At 52.3% G+C, this 24,644-nt stretch overlaps 1 protein-coding gene across 30 annotated transcripts in view; it reads left to right on the top strand.

The window, feature by feature from the left end:
* The window catches only part of MYO9B (myosin IXB), a 107,821-nt gene that overhangs the window by 69,005 nt on the left and 14,172 nt on the right, over positions 1–24,644 (top strand). For 14 of the 30 annotated variants that reach the window (XR_015166525.1, XM_086408577.1, XM_086408558.1 and 11 more), the window contains exons 11-24: positions 4,365–4,486; positions 6,806–6,947; positions 7,276–7,480; positions 8,758–8,839; positions 10,097–10,186; positions 11,619–11,732; positions 13,086–13,125; positions 14,169–14,291; positions 15,724–15,804; positions 17,895–18,005; positions 19,889–20,011; positions 21,119–21,268; positions 21,352–21,518; positions 22,562–23,467. Coding sequence is in view for 28 of the 30 variants with exons in the window: in XM_086408577.1 (XP_086264703.1) it covers positions 4,365–4,486; positions 6,806–6,947; positions 7,276–7,480; positions 8,758–8,839; positions 10,097–10,186; positions 11,619–11,732; positions 13,086–13,125; positions 14,169–14,291; positions 15,724–15,804; positions 17,895–18,005; positions 19,889–20,011; positions 21,119–21,268; positions 21,352–21,518; positions 22,562–23,467 (2,456 nt within the window). In the remaining 2 variants the exon portion in view is untranslated. The remainder of the gene's footprint in view (positions 1–4,364; positions 4,487–6,805; positions 6,948–7,275; positions 7,481–8,757; positions 8,840–10,096; positions 10,187–11,618; positions 11,733–13,085; positions 13,126–14,168; positions 14,292–15,723; positions 15,805–17,894; positions 18,006–19,888; positions 20,012–21,118; positions 21,269–21,351; positions 21,519–22,561; positions 23,468–24,644) is intronic. The other 16 variants (XM_086408564.1, XM_086408569.1, XM_086408581.1 and 13 more) reach the window with 7 other exon arrangements.

Here is a 24,644-nt window from a genome sequence, read left to right as displayed (position 1 = left end):
ACGTAATAGGTGTTTTCACTTCAAAATAACCCACCTTCTTTACCCAAGTATTGTCCTTCCTATGATGGATTCTGACGAAAGAAAACTGATGGGTTTATACACATGTATATGTGAAAGTGCAAGTGTTAGTCCCTCAGTCGTGTCTGACTCTTTGGGACCCCATGGACTATAGCCCACCAGGCTCTTCTGTCCATAGAATTCTCCAGGCAAGAATACTAGAGTGGCTTGCCATTCCCTTATCCAGGGGTTCTTCCCAACCCAGGGATCAAACCCAGGTCTCCTGCATTGCAGGCGGATTCTTTACCGTCTGAGCCACCAAAGAAGCCCCTATATTTAGCTAATACTTAGCTAATCTTATTATTATGTCTTTTAGCTGAAACTCACATTTCTCACTTGAAATGTGGCCGGTCCAAATGGAGTTGCGTAGGAAGAACAAAAGACATAGCGGATTGCAAAGATACAGCGCAGGGGAGAGAGGCCTTTGGGGGACTTCCCTGGCGTCCAGTGGTTAAGACTGCACGCTTCCTGGGCAGCCTGGGTGGGAGGAGTTGGGGAAGAACGGATACACGTATCTGTATGGCTGAGTCTCTGCTGTGCGTCTGTAACTACCACAGCATTGTGAATCTGCTGTATTCCAATAAGATAAAAAGTTGTGGTTTTTTTTAATACATAAAGATAATTTCCATAATCATTAAAAAAAGACTCCACATTCCCCTGCACGGAGTTCAGTTGCTCAGTCCAATTCTTTGTGACCCCCACGGACTGCAGCATGCCAGGCTTCCCTGTCCATCACCAACTCCTGAAGCTTGCTCAGACTCATGACTGTTGAGTCAGTGATGCCATCCAACCATCTTATCCTCTGTTGTCCCCTTCTCCTCCTGCCTTCAATCTTTCCCAGCATCAGGGTCTTTTACAGTGAGTCAGTTCTTCACATCAGGTAGCCAAAGTATTGGAGTTTCAGCTTCAGCATCAGTCCTTCCAATGAATATTCAGGACTGATTTTCCTTTAGATTAGGGTTTTTTCCTAAACCCTAACCCTAACCGTATCCCTAACCCTAACCTCCTTGCAGTCCAAGGGACTCTCAAGAGTCTTCTCCAACACCACAGTTCAGAAGCATTAATTCTTTGGCGCTCAGCTTTCTTTATGATCCAACTCTCATGTCCATACATGACTACTGGAAAAACCATAGCTTTGACTAGATGGACCTTTGTTGGCAAGGTAGTGTCTCTGCTTTTTAATATGTGGTGTAGGTTGGTCATAGCTTTTCTTCCAAGAAGCAAGCGTCTTTTAATTTCATGGCTGCAGTCACCATTTGCAGTGAATTGGGAGCCCCAAAAAATAAAGTCTGTCACTGTTTTCATTGTTTCCCCATCTATTTGCCTGAAAGTGATGGGACTGGATCCCGTGATCTTAGTCTTCTGAATGTTGAGTTTTAAGCCAACTTTTTCACTCTCCTCTTTCACTTTCATCAAGAGGCTAATCTTTAGTTCTTCTTCAGTTTCTGCCATAAGGATGGTATCATCTGTGTATCTGAGATTATTGGTATTTCTCCCGGCAATCTTGATTCCAGCTTGTGCTTCATCCATCCTGGCTTTTCGCATGATATACTCTGCATATAAGTTAAATAAGCAGGGTGACAATATACAACCTTGACATACTCCTTTCCTTGTTTGGAATTAGTCTGTTGTTCCATGTCCAGTTCTAACTGTTGCTTCTTGACCTGCATACAGATTTTTCAGGAGGCAGGTATAGTGGTCTGATAGTCCCATCTCTTTAAGAATTTTCCACAGTTTATTGTGATCCACCCAGTCAAAGGCTTTGTCGTAGTCAAAAAAGCAAAGTTAGATGTTTTTTCTGGAACTCTTGCTTTTTTGATGCTCCAACAGATGTTGGCAATTTGATTTCTGGCTCCTCTGCCTTTTCTAAATCTAGCCTGAATATCTGGAACTTCACAATTCACATACTGTTGAAGGCTGGCTTAGAGAATTTTGAGCATTACTTTGCTAGTGTGTGTGATGTGTGCAATTGTGTGGTAGTTTGAACATTCTTTGACATTGCCTTTCTTTGGAATTGAAATGAAAACACTTTCCAGCCCTGTGGCCACTGCTGAGTTTTCCAAATTTGCTGGCATATTGAGTGCATCACTTTAACAACATCATCTTTTAGGATTTGAAATAGCTCAGCTAGAATTCCATCACCTCCACTAGCTTTGTTTGTAGTGATGCTTCCCAAGGCCCACTTGATTTCTCATTCCCAGATGCCTGGTTGTAGGTGAGTGATCACACCATTGTGGTTGTCTGGGTCGTGAAGATCTTTTTGTACAGTTCTTCTGTGTATTCTTGCCACGTCTTCTTATAATCTTCTGCTTCTTTTAGGTCCATACCATTTCTGTCCTTTATTGTGCCCATCTTTGCATGAAATGTTTCCTTGGTATCACTAATTTTCTTGAAGAGATCTCTAGTCTTTCCCATTCTATTGTTTTCCTCTTATTTATTTGCATTGATTACTGAGGAAGGCTTTATCTCTCTGTGCTGTTCTTTGGAACTCTGCATTCAGATGGGTGTATCTTTCCCTTTCCCTTTTGCCTTTCACTTCTCTTCTTTTCTCAGCTATTTGTAAGGCCTCCTCAGACAACCATTTTGCAAATCTTTTTGAATTTCTTTTTCTCGGGGATGGTGTTGATCCCTGCCTCAAGTACAATGTCACGAACCTCTGTCCATAGTTCTTCAGGCACTCTCTCAGATCTAATCCCTTGAAACTATTTGTCACTTCCACTGTAAGGGCTTTGATTTAGGTCATACCTGAATGGTCTCATGGTTCTCCCTACTTTCTTCAATTTAAGTGTTCATCTTGCAATAAGGAGTTCATGGTCTGAGCCACAGTCAGCTCCCCTGTAATGAGCATGAGTTCTAGCCCTGGTCCAGGACCTGAGAGCCTGCATGCCATGCTGCATGGCCTGCATGGCCAGAAAATAAAAGAAAAGGCATTTTTGTCTCGCTGGTAAAAGGCCATGTTTGTAATTTTTTATGTCAGTTAAATCACATGTCATGATGTTGACATACATCATACACCTTGGGTGTATTGGGTTAACTGTATTGTTTAAGTTAACTGCACCTGCTTTCTTTTCACATTTTTAAACATGGCTGTTAGAAAGTTCAAAGTGATATGGGTCTCTCATATTATATGATTGTCGGGACATTCATATAAGAGCAGGGGCTGCCCCAGATTATTGGCACATAGCCACACCCCTTTGTCAACACAGCATCTGTGTCTCCTTTCATGCTACAAGAGCAAAGCTGAGTATCATGCAGACACCATCTAACTTGTAAAGCCTAATATATTTGCCATCTGGCTCTTTACAAAGAAAGTTTGCTGACCCCTGGGTGATTTTAAGCGTGATTTTTAAGCACTCTGGTTTTATGCAGTAAGTCCCCTACATCATGAACGAGTTCTGTTCTGATAGTACAAACAAAGTAAGTCAGAGTTAGCCTAGGCACCTAACTGGGTTTTCCAGGTGGTGCTGTGGTAAAGAATCTTCCTGCCAGTGCCGGAGAGACGCAAGTTCTATCCCTGGGTTGGGGTGATCCCCTAGAGGAGGAAATGGCAACCCACTCCAGTTTTCTTGCCTAGAAAATCCCATAGCCAAAGGAGCCTGGTGGGGACTGTAGTCCATCGGGTCACCAAGAGTCAGATGCGACTGAGCGCACACACACACACACACCCAGTTAAAACAAACCTGTACTGTTTCAGGTTTAGAATAATTTTCACACAGATAATACATAAAAAAACAAACGCAAAAAAGGGAGAAGGTATCTTTAATCTTCTAGTACTTTGAAAAGTACAGTAGTACAGTACAACAGCTGGCATACGGGGGCTGGCATGGAGTGAGTTGGCAAGAAGAGTTACTGACTGGAGGAGAGAGGGGAGGTGGGAGATGACAGAACTGAAGATTGTCAGCTGCAGAAGGCAGAGGGCGAGCTGCACAGCCACTTACAGAGGGTGTGCGCAGGTGGCAGTGTGCACCAGACACGTGAGCTCACTCACATGACTGGACATGTGAACGCACAGTCACAGCTTTGAAGGTTCACCACCTGAAGGTTCGTATGTAGAGGACTTACTGAAGATCTTTGAGAATGTGCATTCCTGTTCCCTGTTGCTAATTGTTTACTTATCAAATAATTTTATGTATTTATTGATGTATTTCTATTGGTATATTAATACGCATTCTATGTTATTTGCACGTTTATATATAAATATGTATGTGCATATATAAATAAAGTTTTTTTACATAGGACATGTGCTACGTAGACGTTACTGTGTCCCTGAAATGCTGAACGTAACAGATGCCCCTTGAACCCCACAGGAGGAGTACCAGAGCGAAGGGATCTCTTGGCACAACATCGACTACACAGACAACGTGGGCTGCATCCACCTGATCAGCAAGAAGCCCACCGGTCTCTTCTATCTGCTGGACGAAGAGAGCAAGTGAGTGTCCATGCATCCGGATCTGCAGCCCCAGGGCCTTACTTGAATCCATTCCACCCCAGGAACTTCTGGGTTGCTCAGATTCGTGTGGCTGCAAGTCTTGACCCCACATTTGCCATTCACCAGAGAACTAGCAACACTCACAAGAGCTGTGAACTCAGGAACACACCCTCGCCCTCCCAGGAGTCTTTGGGAAAGACTTGTGGGACCTGAATCTAGAAGCCAGTCACAGGCTTGGTGCAGCCTTACAAAGGGCAGGGAGTGGAATCAGGGCCCTGGATACAAGATGCTCCACCAAGCCTGCCGGCCCTCATCCACAAGACATGATGAGGGCTGGAGAGGGTGTTTTTAAGGTGCTTTGTGCTTGGTCACTCAGCCAGAGTTCCAGAAATCGCAGGACAGCCTAAAACAACAGAAATTTGTTCTCTCACCGTTCTGGAGACCAGAAGCACAAAATCAGCCTTGATGGGCCAAAACCAAGGTGTGGGAGGGCCACCCTCCCTCCAAGAAGGAGACTTCTTTGCATCATCCACCTTCCGGGGGCTCCAGGTGTTCTTGGCTTGTGGCCGCGTGACTCCAGTCTCTGCCTCTGTAGTCACATCATCTTCTGTCCTTCTGCTTCATCTCCTCTTCTTATAAAGATTCCAGTCTATTAGATTAGTACCCACTCTAATGACCTCATCTTTCTAGGGGAGAGTGGGGACCGCGTCATACAGCTTGTGAGGTCTTAGTTCCCCAACCATGGGTTGAACATGAGCCCTCGGTTGTGAAAGTCCCGAGTCCTAGCCACTGGAGTGCCAGTAGAGCCCCCTCAAGAGCTCGTCTTGACTTGGCTGCATCTAGGGCCACATTCGCAGGTTCAGTGTGTCAGGGCGCAGACCCGTCTTGAGGGTTTGGGTTTCTTTTGACTGTGTCTGGTCCTGGTCGCAGCATGTGAGACCTTTGTCGCATCCTGTGGGGTCTCTTGTTGAGGTGCACAGACTCTCGAGCTGTGGCTCCAGGGCTCAGTAGTTGCGGCACGTAGACTTAGTTGCTCCTCGACACATGGGATCTTAGTTCCCTGTCCAGGGATGGAACCTGCATCTCCTGCATTGCAAGGTGGGTCCTTATCCACTGGAAAGTCTCTTTATCAGCAGCTTTTATCAGGCCCCTCATTTGCTGCCGGCGTCCCCTCAGGCCTGGGGTGAATGAGGTTCACCACCTGCCTCAAGCTGAGTCCCATCCAGGACAGACACATCCATTCTAGGCCAGAATCCAGGGAGAAAACTTTCAGATAAGGGAAGGAGCAGGGCACTTGGAAGGGTTCATTGTCCCTCCCAGCAAACTCCCCAGAGCCAGATCTGGGATAGGCATGCAAGGCAGGACCGGGCTGAGCCTGGTCGGATTTGTCTTTGTTTAAAATCTTGCTATTTTAGGGGGCCTCTCTGGCAGTCCAGTGGTTAAGACTCTGTGTTTCCAATGCAGGGGGCACAGGTTCAATCCCTGGTTGGGGAGCTAAGATCCTGCGTGCTTTGGGACATGGCCAAAAAATAAATAAAAATGGATGCCAAAAAAAAAAAGTCCATGGTGAGCCCCCCCCAAAAAAATCAAGATTTAAAAAAATAAAATCTAATTGTTTTAGTTCATCATGATTTTAGAGGGGCTTGGGGGGCATTGAATTGGATTTTCTAAAATAGCGTGTGAAGATGTTATTTGTTTCCACAACCAAGTGAACGGGTCTCTTGCTCTCCACACCCTGACCCTGGCAATGATGTACCTCATAGCTACAGGGTCTCCCCCTCTACGCCCTGTAAAGCCATGAAACCCAGGCATCAGGGGTTCGGAGGCATACCTTGCTGCCCGAGTTTGCAGTGAGGCAGGGCTCAGGCTGGATGCCAAAGCCGGCTGCGGCATTTCCTTCCTGGGAGGCCGAAATAGCCAGATACAGCGGCTCCCTTAGTGAGGCCCCGCTCACCTCCCTGTTTCGTCCATCTCCCAGCCCCTGCCTCTAACGGGAGCATGGGCAAGACCCAGGTACAGATGCACCCGAGACCGGAAGCCACCCCCATCCTGGGATTATTCCAGGAGCTGCCCATGATGGGCCCCGGGCACAATCTTCCCTAGACCAGACGTTCACATGGGCCGGGGCACTGGGCTGCCCTGCCTGTTTCAAGTTTGCTCCCCAGCCCTGAGGGCATCACTTTGCCCTCAGCCTCGTGCCCAGGCCACTGCAGCCCGAGCACCTGCCTGCCTCCTCCACGGAAGGCCTGCAACCTGCCAATACAGAGCAGGTGACCGGCTGCAGTTCCTGCAGTTAAAGGTCTCCCGTGCTCTTCCCAGCTTTCCACATGCCACAAGCCAGACTCTGCTGGCCAAGTTCAAACAGCAGCACGAGGACAACAGATACTTCCTCGGCACCCCCGTCATGGAGCCGGCCTTCATCATCCAGCACTTTGCAGGGAAGGTGAAATATCAGATCAAGGTACGTAGCCATCTGTCTCCACTGTCAATCAAGTTGTGCTCCGCTCAGGGGATGGGAATGGGACCCCTGGGTACCCTGGAGATCCTTTCCTTCAGATGCTTGCTCTATGCCCCCTCTTTATTGCTTTTGCTTGGCGAGGTTCCAGGGCACTCAGACCCAGTGTCAAACCCCTGGCTCTGCTTTCGAGGGCCCCATGGGCAGGAACCCCCTCTCTGTTGTGGAAATGGGTCCCGCTCCCCACCCAGCCTTTCCCGAGCTGACCCTAGGGCCTCAGCCAACACTATCAAGGGACCACCCACCACCCTTCTTACCATCCTCCCCATACCAGGACTTCCGAGAGAAGAACATGGACTACATGCGGCCAGACATCGTGGCCCTCCTGCGGGGCAGTGACAGCTCCTACGTGCGGGAGCTCATCGGCATGGACCCCGTGGCCGTGTTCCGCTGGGCGGTGCTCCGGGCCGCCATCCAGGCCATGGCCGTGCTCCGGGAGGCTGGGCGCCTGCGGGCCGAGAGAGCTGAGAAGGCTGCAGGTAGGAGGCTCCCTGTGTCACTGTCAAGAAGGGGGTGCTCAGAGTCCATTGCGCAGTATAAGATTTCATCACATTTAGCACATTCCTGAGGTTGTGCAACCAGCACGTCTGTCTTGTTCCCCAAACTTTCTTTTTTCTTTCGCACTAGTGATAAAGAACCTGCCTGCCAGTACAGAAGATGTAAGAGATATGGGTTCAGCCCCTGGGTCGGGTAGGTCCCCCGGAGGAGGGCGTGGCAACCCACTCCAGTATTCTTGCCTGGAGAATCCCATGGACAGGGGAGCCTGGCAGCCTACAGTCCATGTGGTCACAGAGAGTCAGCCACACTGAAGCAACTTGGCACACAATAGTTTATTACAAGATATTGACTGTATTTCCCATTGCTATATAGGAGGGCTTTGTGGTTTATTTCATATGTAAGAGTTTGTATCTGCTAATCCCAAACTCCTAATTTATCCCTCTCCCCATCCTTTCCCTTCAGTAACCATAGGTTTGTTTTCTATGTCTGTGAGTCTATTTAGTATATAAATTCATCTGTGGTATTTTTTCTGATGCCACATGTAAGTGATACCCATATAAAATTTGTCTTTATTTGACGGCACTGCATTTGGATGATCATCTTTAGGTCCACCCATGTAGCTGCAAACAGCATTGTTGGATTCTTTTTTATGGCTGAGTCATATTTCATTGTATAGTTATACCATGTCTCCCCTATCCATCCATCTGTTGATAGATATTTAGGTTGCTTTCATGTCTTGGCTATCGTAAATTAGCTCCCAAGCTTTTGATCTTGCAAAACAGAAGATTTGTAGCGGGATATATAATTTAACCTGCCCATCCTCACACAGCAAGAAGGTGTGTTCCTGTTTTTCTGTGAGAACAGCCTGACACCCAGAAGGGCTGAGCGACTCCCAGGATCACTCAGCTCCAGATGCCAGCCCCAGGGTTCCATTTTAGGAAGGCTGGGGTATTGGTTAAAGGAGGATTGAAAGGTTAAAGCCACTACATTGAGACAGTACCATTTGGGCCACACAGGGTGGGCAGGGTGGCTGGCCGTGGGGGCGGGCAGCATGTGCAAAAGTCCTGCGGCATCTGTTTTAGGAAATAGATGGTGCTGTTTGGGGAGGAAATGGAACATTTCATGGTTCCCCGCTGTGCCCAAATTTGAGTGTCAGCCCCCCTACCCCCTCCTTTTTTTTTAAATCGGGTTGAAGTTAAGAAGCCCTTCAGCTCCAAGCAGCCCTCACCTCAAAACTTCATGTGCTCTGTCTCCCCAGCAGGTCTGGACAGCTCTGGTGCCCAAGGTCACCTGGGAGAACTACAGAGAGGAGCCAGCACCCCGTCAGAAAAACTGTACCGGTGAGCGAGATCTTGATTTGTCCCAGCTGGAGCCTGTAGGCAGCGGCGTTGTTTAAAACGGCGCCAGAAACCCGACACCCTGAACCCAGGTCAGGGTTGACCTGAATAAGGAACCCGGCAACCGCTTGAATCAGAAACACCCAGACGCAGCGGCATCTGGTGGCCGCATTTCTGCACACAGAGAGGCCAACCTTGTGCATCATCTGTTTGGGGGGATGTGGGCGGCTTAGTTTACAAAGGATCCTTTTCAGGGCCGGTTGTGACCATTGGCGGGCGGGGCCAAAAGGCTGCTGGTCTCGCAGAGCAGCAAGCTTGATTTAAGAGCACTTCCTCCCTTAGCCTGACCAGGATGTCCCAAACACCAGTCTGCTAAGTTACTTTACTCTCAGTCAGAAACACAGATGCGTTGTTGCCTCTAAGATGACACAGAGGTGTTCTATGGCCACCTACTGATGGTCAGGGTTCCTCCAGATACCCCAGTTGGTACTGAGTGTAAAAGTGAGCAGGCTTGTGCTTCTAGGAAGGCAGGGTATAAAAGGTCATGCTCTATAGCCATCTGAGGCCATGACAAAGCCAGGGGAGGGACCCTTCAGGCAGCTTGTGAGAGCCAAGCCAGGCAGACTACACTGAGAAGGGACTAGTTGGACCAGACAAGACAAGCAGTGTGTGCTGACCTGCGGGACAGCTGCTGCGAAGGCCCTGAGGCAGCAAAGTCCCCAGGCTCTTTCTTAAGACTCAGCAAAATTCCCAAGGAGCAAGCCCCTACATTTTGAAACATGAAAAAGTCATTTTGTTTTTTGAGCACTTTGTAAGAAAACCCCCCTCAAGAGGTTCATGAAAGCTTATGAGTAGAGTTAGAGATAGCTCCTAGGTAAGTGATCCTGTGCCATTTGTCTGAAGGCAGTGTGCCATTTTTCTCCTTTTAAAAAGATACATTTTGATTTTTTTTCTTCTAATTGAAGGATAATTGCTTTACAGTATTGTGTTGGTTTCTGCCAAACATCAACACAAATCAGCCATAGGTATACCTGTGTCCCCTCCCTCTTGATAAAAAGATGCGTTGTTTTTTTTTTTTTTTTTAAAGATGCGCTTTTAAAACAGCTTTTTCACCCCAAAGAAGGCAAGAGAGAAAAAGAAAAACACTGCCCCGTATTTCAGAGTGGCCCCTGACCCACTCGGTCTCCCCAAGGCCTAGCCCTGGGGCTATAGGTCCCACCCGCAAAAGCACATTTAGTTTATACAGATTCTCCCTTTCAGCTGCTCAATGCTAGATTTCTCATTTGACGGCTCTGAGGAGTTCGATATTAACGCTTTTGAAGACATCATTGCTTTCTATGAAAGCAAGAAGTAAGTAGAAGCAAGGGCCTTGGAACCCGAGACCAGGGAGGCACGCCCTGAGAAGCCATCATCCCAAGGCGCTCAGCAAGCACAGTGTTCAGAGCCAGAAGAGAGGGGATCAGCAAGCCAGGGGCGCTCTCGCCATATTTGGCCTGATCGGGGGGTGTGGGCTGAAGCCAGGGGCTTCATCGTCATCGTAGGGAGCGGGCGCTGCACTGGCCGCTCAGGGTGCAGAGGTGACATGCAGCCCCTCTGTTGTCTTTGCTTGGTGCCTCCCTGGAGGGTGAAGGAGCAGAGGTGAGTGTGGCCATCCGGCCCTGGGCATGGTGCATGGCACTCAGGCAAGGGGCTGCCGATCGGGGTCTTCCCAGGTCAACTGCTCAGAGCTTAAACATGTATTCAAGTAACTGCAATGAAGAAGTGTTATTTTAATCTTTTTATTTACTTAACTGTACCAGTTCTTAGTTGAAACATGTGGGATCTAGTTCCTTGACCAGGGATCAAATCTGGACCCCTTGCATTGGGAGCATGGAGTCTTAGTCCCTGAACCACCAAGGAAGTCCCTTGGAATAAGGAAATTTTTTTAAAAAGAGAGACAGACTCCCAGATCATCCTGCAGTCATCGCTCCCTCATTTCTAGACATTCTGCCCTAGACATTTGTGTCAAGACATTGTTCGCGAATGTTCCATTTTCAGAGCATTCGATTTTTGTCCCTAAGGCATTGACATTCTCACACCTAAAACATCCACTCAGCCCTAAACCCACAGTGACTGAACAGAACACAGTTAATAAGATTGAATTCTGGGGGTAAATATCTTCAGCTAGAGCTTCTCCCTTGGGCCTCTGCCAGGCCACGCTGTGGTGGGGCCGTCCTGGGTGCTGCAAGGAGTGGGGCAGCCTCCCTGGCCTCCACCTCCAGATGCCAGTCAAGCCCCGACCCCAGTCGGAATAGCCAAGCATCACCCCAGTTATAACACCTGTGTGAGTTCCACTTCATTCCTCCCAAGACATTTCTTGAAGCCGACAAGGAGGCAGACATGTAGCCACAGAACCGTCATGAGAAACCCACCTGCTGCTTCCCAGAGAACCCTCCTGGGTCTCCTGTTTTTAGTGGCCCCTGGGTGCTTTTTATAGACCCAACAGGCTCTTAAACACGAGGCCTTTTCCAGTGATCCGAGATGCCATGTTGCAAATTCTGTTCAGCCCCACGTGTCCCCAGCCCCTCCCCCACCACCGGAGGAGGGCGGAGCCTCCTTGGGGTGGCCGAACCCTGACTTCTCCATGCAGGAGGGAGTGGCAGCAGCCTTCAGACCTTCCCCAGGTTGCATGTTTTGGCTCCAGTGGCCTGGAGACGGTCCCGACCGTGCCAGGGACCCTGAGGTGGCGGGCCCACTGCTCTAACTCTGTCTTCTCTCTGTCACTGCACCCCCTCCCCCCCAGCGATTTGCATGACCAAATCATCCGGAGTATCAAAGGATTGCCCTGGCAGGGTGACGACCCCCGTAAGCTTCTTCAGTCCCTCAATCGGCTCCAGAAACCCCGCACCTTCATCCTGTGAGTCCCCCCCAAGGTTGTGGGCACCCCCTCTCCCCCACAAGTGCAACGAGCGCCTCCCGCCCCAGACCCCACCCCACCCCACCCCCGCCCACAGGGGCTTCCCATGACATCGAATGAGCCGCTGCCCGTGCCGCTGTCTTGTGGTCCTGTCCTCACGCCGCCGTTGCTAAGTGGCCCTCGGCATACTCCCGCCCTAGTGTCTGCACCCTGACCCAAACCCTCGCCAGCCCCCCAGTGTCCAGCACAGCTTCCCAGCAACGCTCCTGCCACGGAGCAGCTGATTTTCTGCCCCCAAACCTGCCGAGCAAGGCTTGCTTCCTCCCGCCCCGGCCTTTGTCACTATGAGCTTATAAAGAAGCCTCAGAGTCAGGGTGTGCAATCCTGAGGACCTCTGCGCATCCCATGACCCTGCTTTGTGGGTGTGATGTGGTAGAAAGGGCCGGAAGCCACACAGATGAGATTTGGACCCCCCCAATCACTGTTTGACCTGAGTGCTGTGAGCATTCACCCTCTGTCTGCAAAGCAGGGGTGACAGTTTTCATACCCTCCTACCCAGCAGGCAGCCGCCTCAACCAGTGGGCACCAGCTGCTCAGGGCTCAGGCCCCCGAGAACAAAGCTTGTGCCTGCAGTGATGCCTGTTTGCAAAGTCATTTTTATGATGCCTCGTTCCACCCACGGGGACAAACGTGAAACGACACAAAGAGCCTCGGAGCCAAGCCTCTGGCAGATCCGCAGGGAGCCATTTCCTCAGCGGGTCTTAGCAACTGCCCAGGCTGCAATTTTTTAAAAAATCTTTTCTTGTCTGCAAGATTCCATAAAGTGTCTAAGGATGTGTGGGCTCCCCCCGTCCCTCGGCCGAAAAGATCAGCTTTCATTTTTTAGCCTTCTGCCAGTTCAAGTCCATAAGGCACCCATACACACAGGCCCTGTCTCAGTTCTTCGAGAGACAGACCCCTGACCCGGCCACCAGGGCAGGGGCTCCAGAAGGGTCTTCAGACCGCTTTGATGGTTCCCAACGTCTAGCAAATAGAGCTGGGACACCTGGTAGGCTCAGAGCTGCATGGGGTCCCTCGAAGCCTCTTTGGGACCTCTCACCGTCATTCTGTGAGATCCACCAGCTCCCCCCGACACCCAGGGGCCCCTGCCACCGCGGGGGCAGCCGCTGGCCCAGCGAGGCAGGTATGCACAGTCCCTGGCGAGGCGGTGGCCTCGTTGCACTTGTGCCTCCGGACTCTGTCGCTCTCTCTGTTCTCGCTCCATCTAACCCGCAAGGCGTGGCTTGCTGAACTAACCCAGAGCCAGACACTGTGTTCCTTCTGTTCACAAAACCATTTTTAATATTTTGACAGGAAAAGTAAAGGTATCAAACAAAAGCAGATCATTCCAAAGGTAAACACACACAGCACCACCCAGCACCGCCTCGCGAGCAGCTGGCTCGCGTCTTGATTCTAGAAAGTGGGTTGGGGCGGGGGCTTTTACCTTCTCGAGCTTCTCTAATTCCTTCTCTTTCCTTCCCTCTCCCCTTTCCCTTCTGAAAAACTATCTCCTGTTGAAATGACACAGAGGGGTCTTTGTTTGGGTTTTCTAGAAGCAGGCCTGTGATGTGGTCTCTGCACAAGTGGTGTACAGCAGAGAACTCCCAGGAGAAACCTGAGGTGGGGGAGGGCAGGAAGGGGGCTCAGCCAGATCCCGGGGAACCCAGGAGTGGCAGTCGTATCGCAGAGCTTATCTCACCAAGAGGCGATGGGACCCTCCTGTCATATCCCCACATTGGGTGTCGTTAGCTGCAAGCCAACTCCAAGAGGGTGGGACGGGCTTTGTCACCTCCTGGGCATCCAGGGAGACAAGGCCTGTCAGCCGGGGTGGTCATGTTGGGAAGGGGGCAGCTGTGCATCGCTGGCAGCCTAGACCCCAGCAGCCAGCCTTGGGTCAGGTACACCCAAGCGCCCTGTCTAGTCTGCATGTACAGCGTGCTGAGGGATTCTGAAATTAGAGCGAGCGACCGCTCGGTCCACTCGGTCTGGCCAACAGGTGGGACAGCACTGGTGCCCCCAGCTTGTATCGACAGTGAGGGCTGGCCCACAGGAGGACTGGCCGGATGAGCACTCACAGCAACATGGGGTGCTTGGAGGGAAGCCAGCACTTGTAGCTCTTGGTTTCTGGGCACTCAGGCCACAGGTGAACGTAATCAGCCCTCTAGGAGGTGGCACCATCCACAGGTCGCAGCTCAGGCTCAGCCCCCGGTCGGGTCACCGCCGCTGCCCGCCAGGCCCTCCTGCCCCAACCCCGTCTCTGACAGCACAGCCCCCAGACTGAGCCTAAGAGCTGCCACCCCAGGGGGGCATTATCCTGGCTCTGGGGCAGCACAAGATGCCTCCCAGTGCCCTCTGGGGCTTTGGGAGGGCAGGCCAGACCCTGCGATTCTGTCCTAGAACCTGCTGGACTCCAAATCCCTGAAGCTGATTATCAGTATGACCCTGCATGACCGTACCACCAAGTCCCTACTACACCTTCACAAGAAGAAGAAGCCGCCCAGCATCAGTGCCCAGTTCCAGGTGGGTGGCCCGGGGGGGTGGAAGGGGGTGCTGAGCTTTGCCTGGCACTCACATGGGTGGGCCAAAACTAACCCAGCACAGGGAGCTTCTCATTATCCCCAGCGTTCTGACCGCAGCACCGTTTGCCATTTGGGGTTGGGTCATTCTCCATGGTGAGGGCCATCCAGTGTGCTGTGGGCCGTAGAGCAGCGTTGCTGGCCTCCACCCACCAGATGCCGGTAGCATTGTCCAGACATGACTACCAGAACGTCTCCAGATAGTGGCAAGGCTCCCTGGGGGGCACAGTCACCCTTGGTGGAGAAGCACCATCCTAAAAGAGTCATGAGTCAGCGTGTGAGTTAATGTGAACACTGAACTGTGTCCTTAGATCACATTTCCCTGTTTTCCCTGGTTGCCAGGAAGCTCAGGGACACTTTTTTCTTTCTTTCAATGGGGTCCAATGGCCAGTGAGGGCTTCCCTAGTGGCTCAGTGGTAAAGAATCCACCTGCCAATGCAGGAGATGCAGGTTCAATCCCTGAGTCAGGAAGATCCCCTGGAGGAGGAAATGGCAACCCACTCCAGTATTCTTGCCTGGAAAATTCCATGGACAGAGGAGCCCAGTGGGCTACAGTCAACGGGGTTGCATGAGTCGGACATGAGTTAGCAGCTAAACAACAGATGGCCACAGACTCTCACCATTAACTTTTCTGTTCCTTCGCATTCTCCACAATCTAAGTTTTTTGTTTCCACTTCAGCTTTTATTTATGTATATATATATAATTACGTCATTTAGAAACTCCCACAATGCCCTGTTGGAAATAGCAGGCCAGAGACCAAAATCACTGCAACCATGATCCCTTCTGAGGCTGACTTTTTTTTTTTTTAAATCAGAGAATTTAACATATGGAACTGGTTAAACAGGTACTAGAGGACTGAAAAGGCAGAAGGGGAACAGAGAGAGACCATTGAGATAGTAACCGTGGGCAGGAGCTTGTACCTCTAAGGCTGAAGGAACAAAAGGAACAGTTTGGGATTCTTAGAATTTAGGCACTTGGAAGTGAGGCCCTGCAGAGCTCAACCTCTGATAAGAGGGTGGCCGCCAGCTGGTGCTGACATGTCCGTGGGGGCAGGAGGAGACGGGTTCTGTTACTAACCAGGGTTCTTGGCCTCCTTTGACATGTGATTTAAATCCCTAAAAGAGTTAATCTGATCCCACCACCTTCCCCGCCCCTTTCACCTGAGACAGAAACATGGCGGCCCTCGGCCCTGGGGACCCACAACTCCCTTGGGGGCCCTCTGCGTTAGCACAGCCTCCTGCTGAAACCTCCCCTGTTCCCTGTCAGCACAGATGCACCCCCGTTGATTCAGGAAGGTGACCTGGATCGCCTTCCCTTGAGGGATGTGCCCCCGAGGGGGTCCCAGCCCAACACCTTCCCCTCTCTCTCTCCTCAGACTTCCCTGAATAAGCTCCTGGAGACACTAGGGAAGGCAGAGCCCTTCTTCATCCGCTGCATCCGCTCCAACGCCGAGAAGGTAAGGGGTCCCCCCCATCTCCAGGGAGGCGAAAGCCAAGCCCAGGTCTGGAGACTGGCAGGGAGTGTTACTGTGTGTCTAGGGGTGCGGGAGTGCTGGGAGTCAGGAGGGTTGGTCAGGAGAGTGTCTACCTGGAGGAAGCAAGTGTCCACACAGGTTCCGAGGACTGGAGGAAGCTGGTTCTGCTACCAGCCAGGGTTCCTGGCCTTGTTGGACACGTATTTTAAAAGTGGGCCCTAGCTAGCAGGGGGTGACAGGGATCAGAAGGAGACAGCCAGGGCCATGTAGTGACCAGCCAGGAATAGAGACAGTCTCTGGAACGTGGGGGATTCCCCAGTGGCTCAGTGGTAAGAGAATCCACCTGCAATGCAAGAGACGCAGGTTCGATCCCTGGATCGGGAAGATTCCCCTGGAGGAAGGCACAGCAACCCACTCCAGTATTCTAGCCTGGAGAATTCCATGGACAGAGGAGCCTGGCGGGCTACAGTCTGTGGGGTTGCAAAGAGTCAGACACGACTGAAGCAACTGAGTACACATACATGCACTGGAACATGGAGGGGCTCCAGAGAAAGTTGGCTCGAGGACAGACAGGTCAGGGTGCTCTTCAACTATATCCCCAAAGCAGTCAGCGCAGAAAATGTGCCAGATGGGAGAGGTTGAGGTCAGAAAACAGGAGCCCAGAGCCTGTTGCTCATCCTGAACTTCCTGGGAGGACTGAGCACCAGAGGGGGGCACCAGCAGCCAGTTCAGCCCCTGCTGCCAGGCTTTCTTCACCCCGGAGGTCCACTGGTGATTCTGTGCCCTCGAGAACTTTGCTGGAGCCATTCAGGACCTGGGCTCTCTTCCAGGCATGAGTGGATCTCTGAGCAAGGACATCCTGGTGACTGTTCACCCACACTCTCTGTCTCTGCTCTTCTGTTTCTGTTCCTCTTCCTTGCTCCTGGGATGTTCCGCTAACCTCCAAAGCCCAGCTTGGCCCTGCCAGGTGCCAAGGCTTCACCATCACCAGGCGAGGACCTGGACTCAGGCTGTCTCCTCCTCCCCCACCCCATTCCTGGTCCCCCAGCGACGGCATCTCAGAAGTTTCTGTCCCCACCCCCACCTTCCACCAGCTGCAGAATCAGGCCCACTTGCCCCACCTGTTTGGATTTTGCCTCAATGTTGGACTACTCAGAAGACACTCCACCGACTCCTGCTCTGGACCCATGCTCACGGCCTATTCCTTGCTGTTGAGCATCTGTTCTGTGCTCTGTAGGGTACTGAGTAGCATGCTCGCCAGTCTTGGAGAGCCCACCAAATACAGAAGCACCTCCTACCCTGTCATGACATCCCTCGCCTCATGCCCTTCTCTTCCCTCCCTCCACTTAAATAATATGCACCAGCATGGAGTCCAGGCCCCTGAGCTCTGGGCTGGAAGCTCACTGAACCCACCTCGTTTCAGCCTCTCCTCTCCTCTCACCTCCAGCCCTCCAGCAGCAAGCACCTCCCTGCTGTCCATGGCTTGGGCTCCCCTTTCTCCTCTGGGTTTTCACTTAGCTGCCTCCTGCCCTCCTCCCCTACCTGTCCTCTTCTCAGCTCTCAAGGCGTGGTCTAGGGTCCCTTCTCCTGTAACACCTCCCACGGCCCAGCCATGTGTTCTTTCTGCTAGATCCCCAGTACTCGTTCTAATCCCTGGCACAGGGTATGAGTTCAACATAGGTTTGGGAAGGGGCCTTTAGGAAATAAATCTTTGCACCAAGTTATCTTAAGTTAGGCAGTGAGAAGTATTATCTGTCTCCTGGACAGCAAGGAATAGAGCAGATCAGATGCCATGTTTCCTAGAAGAGATGAATGCCTCAGGTATCACTGCTGAGCAGCCCCACCTCTTTATTTCAAAAAGCATGACTGGGGCAAAGAAAAAAACCAGGTGCCCGCAGCTGCCAGGCTGGGGACAGTTCCCAGACCAGCCCCAGCCCATGGGTGTGCGCTGACTGCATCCGTACCTGTAGTCCAGAGGGACGGCAGTCACTTGGGAATCAGCACTTCCTCCCAGGGCTGCCTGTCCCCAGCCACCTGCATACGTCTTCCCTGATCGCTCGATCCCGTTTCAGAAAGAGCTGTGTTTCGATGATGAGCTGGTGCTGCAGCAGCTGCGCTACACAGGCATGCTGGAGACTGTGCGGATTCGGAGGTCAGGCTACAGTGCCAAGTACTCATTCCAGGTAGGACACACTCATGCATGCGTATGGCTATTGGGGACACTGGCCACCTCCAGAGAGAGCACTTCTCCGTAGCCTGAGCCTGGCAGGTTACTTTCCATCAGGGTTTCTCCACCCTGATACTGATCCCCGAGTAAGGAAGATCCCCAGGAGAAGGAAATGGCAATCGACTCCAGTATTCTTGCCTGGGAAATCTCATGGACAGATGAGCCTGGCGGGCTGAAGTCCATGGGGGTCTGCAAAAAAGTCGGACACGACTAAGCGACTGACAACAATAGCTGTTGGTATTTGTACCAGATCGTTCTTTCTCATAGTAGGGGGAGTGGGCCTAGTTCCTCACAGGAGGCTTGTTAGACCAGACAGGGAAGAGGGAATCACACAAGCAGATCCCTGTGTAACTTGGCCCTTTATTGAGCATTTTCTGTAATAGGCACTTTTTTTTTCTTTCTCCAATCTTTATTTTTTTTTAATATATATATTTTATTGAAGTATAGTTGACTTACAGTGTTTCAGGTATCCAGCAAGGTGATTCAGTTATACATACACATATATATTATTTTTCAGATTATTTTCCATTACAGGTTATTACAAGACATTGACTTGTCTCTATGCTTGTAATAGACACTTTTATACCCAGCTTTTTTATTCTGCCAACCAGCTGCAAGGGGGCCCTGGTTCCGGTTTTCCCAATATGGAAACTGAGACCCAAAGAAATGACTTCAGGGTCCCTGGGCTTTTTAGAAACCAGAGAATCACTAGTAACACCAAACTGGTGAAGACGAAATTTCAACAGATTTTCATCTATGTCACCATTGACGGTTGGGGCTGGGTCATGCTCTGTGGTGAGGGCCACCCTGTGCACCATTGTGTATTGAATAGCATCCCTGGCCTCCACCCACAAGATGCCAGGAACACTATTCCCCTGAGTTCTAACAACCCAAGATGTCTCCATTTAACACCAAACATCCCCAGGGGTTAGCATGGCCCAGGTGGAGAACCCTTGGTGTATACGGGGAGCTGGCAGCAGCTGTGCAGTGCTTGAGTGAGCATTGGGCCTGAACCTAGATGTGGAAGCCCCTGGTCCCCATTCCAGGTTAACCTGCATGGCCTCAGGTACATGGCTTCATTGTGGCATGCCTGCCTCTTCTCATCCACAGAAATGGGAATATCATCTTTCTGATCTGCATAAACAGGAAAAGCAAATTGCCCAAAAGGGAGAAAATGCTGATGTGTTTCACTCATGATTGGCTATTAAAAATTCAGCATAACTGTTTACTTAGAAAGGGCATACCAGGACTTCTCTGATGGTCCAGTGGTTAAGACTCCATGCTCCCAATGCAGGGGGCACAGGTTTGATCCCTGACTGGGGACATAGCATCTCACATGCTGCACAGCATGGCCAAAAAAAGGTCAGGGGGCATACCTTGGGGATTTTCCTTGTGGTCCAGTAGTCAGGATGCTGCTCTTCTACTGCAGGGAATGCAGATTCAGTCCCTGGTCGGGAAACTTAGATCCCACATGCCATGCAGTGAAAAAAAGGCACACCTCCAGCTATGGTTCAGCTCTCTAATGAATCACAGACTGTGAGCCCCCCAGAGTCAACTTCATCTTCTGGCTCTCCCCCGACAACGCCAGCAACCAGCAGGTCCTCGTGATGATGACCACTCTCCCACTGACTGAAAGATCCAGTGCTCTGTGTCTGCGACAGCCTTTCTTAAGCTTCAGACTATTTCACAAAGTCCCAGATCTCAGTTTTGTCAACACTATTCACATCAATCCAAGTTCTGGCTTTGGAAACGACTTGACCGGGGAGTGGCTAGAGCCCTGTTCTTTCTGGTGGCAGAAACCCTCACATAGATTCTCCTTTCTTACCCAAAATCACCCAGGATTTCACAGAGCAGTTCCAGGTGCTTCTCCCGAAGAATGCCCAGCCCTGCAGGGAGGTCATCTCTGCCCTGCTGGAGAAGATGGACATAGACAAGAGGAGCTACCAGATCGGCAAGACCAAGGTCAGCAATCGCAGCCCTCAGAGGGCCCTTGTACCCATGTCTTCCACTCCACACGGGGTCCTCGCACAGCCCACGCCACTCCCTGGAAAATAAGGGCTCTGCTGAGGAAGTACATTTCTTTGGGAGCAGCACGTTATTTCTTCCTGGAAGGCAGAGGGACAGGCCTAAGGTGTGGGGCTCAGGCATCAGTGTCTCATTTGTAGGCTAGGAACCATCGCACCGTAGCACAGGGTGTTCAAGGGACTGGTCAGTAACTCTGTGATGTCTCACAGCACCCCAGCAAGTCAATCATGTAGAGTTACCGGATGACCCAGCAGTTCCTCTCCTAGGTATGAACCCAAAAGAACTGAAAACACGTGCAAACAAATCCTAGTGCGTGTACATTCATAGCGGCACAGTTCTAGTCAGAATTGCCAAAGGGCAAGCCCTGTGTCCATGAGCAGATGATGGATGAATAAAACGTGGGCCTTTCACGTAGCAGAATCTTATTCAGCTCCGATACACACTTGCGTGGTGAGCCTTGAAACTGTTAACTCTGAGTGGAAGAAGCCAGGCACGAAAGGCCCTGTAGTGTATGATCCAGTTTATATGAAACGTCCAGAACAGGTAAATCAATAAAAACGGAAAGCGGGGGCTTCCCTGGTGCTCCAGTGGTTAAGACTCTGCACTTCCAATGCAAGGGATGCAGGTTCAATCCTGGTTCGGGAGCTAAGATTCAACATGCTGTGTGATGTGACCCCCAAAAAATTCTAAAAATAAGACAAAGCAGATTAGGGGTTGCCAGGGGCTGAGGGATGGAGATTAGGAAGTGACTACTAATGGATGCGGAGTTTCCCTTGGGAGTGATGACATGTTTCGTAGCTGGATAGAGGTGACAGCTGCACAATATCATGAAAGCACCAAATGCCACCAAATTATTCACTTTAAACAGTTCATTTTACGTTATGGGAATTCTATCTCAACATGTATTTTTTTAAAAAAAAAACCCGTCTTGCTCAGGTCAGTAGTCAGTACAGCAGCTCGGTCTCGCTCACTACCAAGTGGGCTGAGCAGACCTGAGTCCAGGGGTGCTGGACGCCTCGCCGACGCTTCCTGTGCCCGCCCCAGGTCTTCCTGAAGGAGACCGAGCGGCAGGCCCTGCAGGAGACACTGCACCAGGAGGTCGTGCGGAAGATCCTGATGCTACAGAGCTGGTTCCGGATGGTGCTGGAGCGCAGGCACTTCCTGCAGATGCGGCAGGCGGCCATCACGATCCAGGTGCTAAGGGGGCCCACGGGGCGGGTGGCAAGGCTAGCTGGGGCCACGCACACCCAGCCCCTGAACGCCCCCTCCACCCTCAGGCCTGCTGGAGGTCCTACTGCGTCCGCCGGGCACTGGAGAGGACGCAGGCGGCCGTGTTCCTCCAGGCCGCGTGGAGGGGCTACCGGCAGCGGGCAGCCTACCAGCGCCAGAGACAGAGCATCATCCGCCTCCAGAGCCTCTGTCGGGGGCACCTGCAGCGCAAGAGGTGAGCAGAATGGGACCAAGCACCCCCCCACCCAACCCCCCAGAACATTCCACCCACTCAACACTCAAGTGCTACCTGAGATATCACCTGGCTGGTAGAGCTGTCAGGATGTCCCTGTCTGGATGCAGGGAGGCTGAGGAGGGGCTGGCAGGCATCTAGCCGGTCTGGGCACACTGGGCCCTAGAGAGACACTCCAGGGCTGGTAGGTGGCACCTATGGCAACCCCAGGTCACCATTGGTAGCGCTCAGTCTCTGCCAGAGGACCCCCCCACCCGCCCACTGCACCTGCCCACCCCCAGCCACTGAGCAGAACACCTGGACTCAGAGGGTTCAGGCCACCGGGACCAACCCTCAGGGGGGCCCCCTTGTCCCCACTCACAGGGAGTCCACCAGGCCAGGGAGCCCAGAGGAATTCAGGGAGTTCTGAACAGATCCCTCCTGCAACAAACCTCATAAAGGTCCCCCTGACCCTGATGGCTCAGATGGTAAAGAATTCGCCTGCAATGCAGGAGACCCAGGTTCAATCCCTGGGTCAGGAAGATCCCCTGGAGAAAGAAATGACTACCCACTCCAGTATTCTTGCCTGGAGAATCCCATGGACAGAGGAGCCTGGCGGGCTACAGTCCATGGGGTACAGTTCATAGAGTCGGACCCAACTGAGCAACCAGCACTTTTCACTTTTTTCACTGAAGAAAGTGTCGGTAGTCAGTACACCAGCTCGGTCTCGCTCACTACCAAGTGGGCTGAGCAGACCTGAGCACAGGGGTGCTGGACGCCTCGCCCACCCTTCCTGTGCCCGCCCCAGGTCTTCCATTAGGCAGCAGTGCCCATGACAACATGAGGCTATTCCCTGGCTCCCCCCTTTCCTGGCTGAGGATGGGTCCACCTTTCCAGAAGCATCTCTAGGGGCCAGGGTCACACCCCTTGGCAGAGGGGGAGCCTGGCCCCCCCCCAACCCTGTACCTGCAGGTGGAACAGGGTTCCCCAATGCCCTGGGTGGACTTGCTCCTAAACCCACCTCCTTTCCTCCCCCACCCCACCAGCTTCAGCCAGATGGTGGAGGAGAAGCAGAAAGCTGAAGAGAAGGAGAGGGAAGCCGAGCAAGCCGCGAAGAAGGAAACCGTCGAGGCCGGACTGGCCCAGGCAGCTGGGCCAGAACCCGAGCAGGGCCTAGAACCCTCCACGGAGGGCGAGCCTTTGGACCTGGAGCCCGAGGTGTGGCTCAGCGATGGGGCTCTCCCAGCCGAGAGCTGCCAACCTGAGAAGGAGGTCCCAAGCGTGGAGAAGGTGCCCCCAACCCAGAAACACGCAGCTGAAGGTCGAGAGAAAGTGCCCCGCAGCCGAGAGAAGCGTGAGTCACGGCGACAGCGGGGGCTGGAGCACGTGAAGCTCCAGAACAAGCACATCCAGTCCTGCAAGGATGAGCACACCCTCAGAGAACTTTCTGGAAAGGCTGTCCCAGGGTCAGAGGAGAGCCTCCCGGAAGACAGAAAGGAGGTCAGGGAAGATGAAAGCCCTTCGGATGCCAGGACTGAGATGGAGATGGCGGCCCCCAAGAAGCAGCCTCAGGTGCCCCCACAGGCCGCGCCGAGCAGCCTGGACTCGGGAGCAGCCCAGGCTGGGAGCCCCAGGCCCAGCCACGAGGAACGACCCACCAGCCTGGCCCTGGACAGCAGGGTCACCGTGCTGGGTCCTAGTGCCACCCCGGAGACCCCCAAGGACAAGAGCAAGCCGGGGATCGGCCCCAGGGCCCAGGAGAGGCCTGACAGTCCTGGAGGCTCCACACAGATTCAGCGGTACCGGGATCCTGACACTGAGCGGCTGGCCAACGCCGTAGAGCTGTGGCGGGGCAAAAAGCTGATGACCACGGGCAGCAACACCATGCTGAGTCAGTCCCTGGACCTCAGCGAGCGGCACCGGGCCGTGGGGGCCACCCTCACGCCCACAGAGTAAGCCTGCACCCTCCTTTGTCCGAGCGAGGGCTGGGGATGCCGGGGAAGTGGGGGTGGCTGCACAGCCGTGCACAGCATCATGCATCTCAGAAACACGTGTGGTTCAGGCCCCGAGAGCCGACAGCAGTCAGGCAGCAGCCCCAGAGAAGCAGGGGACTGGAGGAAAGGTTGGGAAAGACAAAGGCCCTGCCCAAATGATCCCTATTCACACAGAAAGCCTGCAGCCTGGTGGGGGCGTGGCCCCTCGGCTTGAGGTTCCCCCCTCTGCAGCCTTGTGGGGGGTGGCCCCTCAGCTTGAGGCCCCCCTCTGCAGCCTTGTGGGGGGTGGCCCCTCGGCTTGAGGTCCCCCCTCTGCAGCCCTGTGGGGGGTGGCCCCTCGGCTTGAGGTCCCCCTCTGCAGCCTGCCTGGACCTGCTTCCTCATCAGCAGGGCGGGGTGCTTGCGCACATACACCTACAGGTTGCAGGAGCAGCTGCCGACACACGTGGGCCCCTTCTTCTCCTCGTTCATTGGCTAAGTTGTGGCCAGTTCTTCACAACCCCATGGACTGCACCTCGTCAGGCTTCCCTGTCCTTCACCATCTCCCACAGTTTGCTCAAACTCATGTCCATTGAGTCAATGATGCTATCCAACCATCTCATCCTCTGTCACCCCCTTCTCCTCCTGCCCTTAGTCTTTCCCAGCTTCAGGGTCTTTTCCAATGCTTTGGCTCTTCACATCACGTGGCCAAAGTATTGGAGCTTCAGTATCAGTCCTTCCAGTGAATATCCAAGGTTGATTTCCTTTAAGATTGATTGGTTCGATCTCCTTGCAGTCCAAGGGACTCTCAGGAGTCTTCTTGAACACCATAGTTCAAAAGCATCCATTCTTCAGTGCTCAGCCTTCTTTATGGTCCAACTTTCACATCCACATGTGACTACTGGAAAAACTGTAGACCCTGGACCCCTAGTAAGCTAAATATCAGTGACTCCAAGACCCAGCCCCTTGTCGCAGAGGCTGGCTTCTCCAAAGGAAAGAAGAGGTGGAGGAAGACACAGACCTTCCTCTAGGACAGGCTTTCTTGGCCCCGGGGTGACAGGCCTCTGGGGCCGGCTCCATCTCTGTGGTGGGGGCCGTCCTGAACCCCTTGAGGTACAGAGCAGCATCCCCGGTTTCCACCCACCAGATGGCGGTA

Source organism: Bos grunniens, chromosome 7 (genome assembly GCF_055505025.1).
Source record: "Bos grunniens cultivar Pamir isolate PY7600 chromosome 7, Bosgru_T2T1.0, whole genome shotgun sequence".
NCBI classification, from domain to species: Eukaryota; Metazoa; Chordata; class Mammalia; order Artiodactyla; family Bovidae; genus Bos; species Bos grunniens.
Note: the sequence above shows the minus strand (reverse complement) of the source record. Positions and strands in the feature narration are given on the sequence as shown.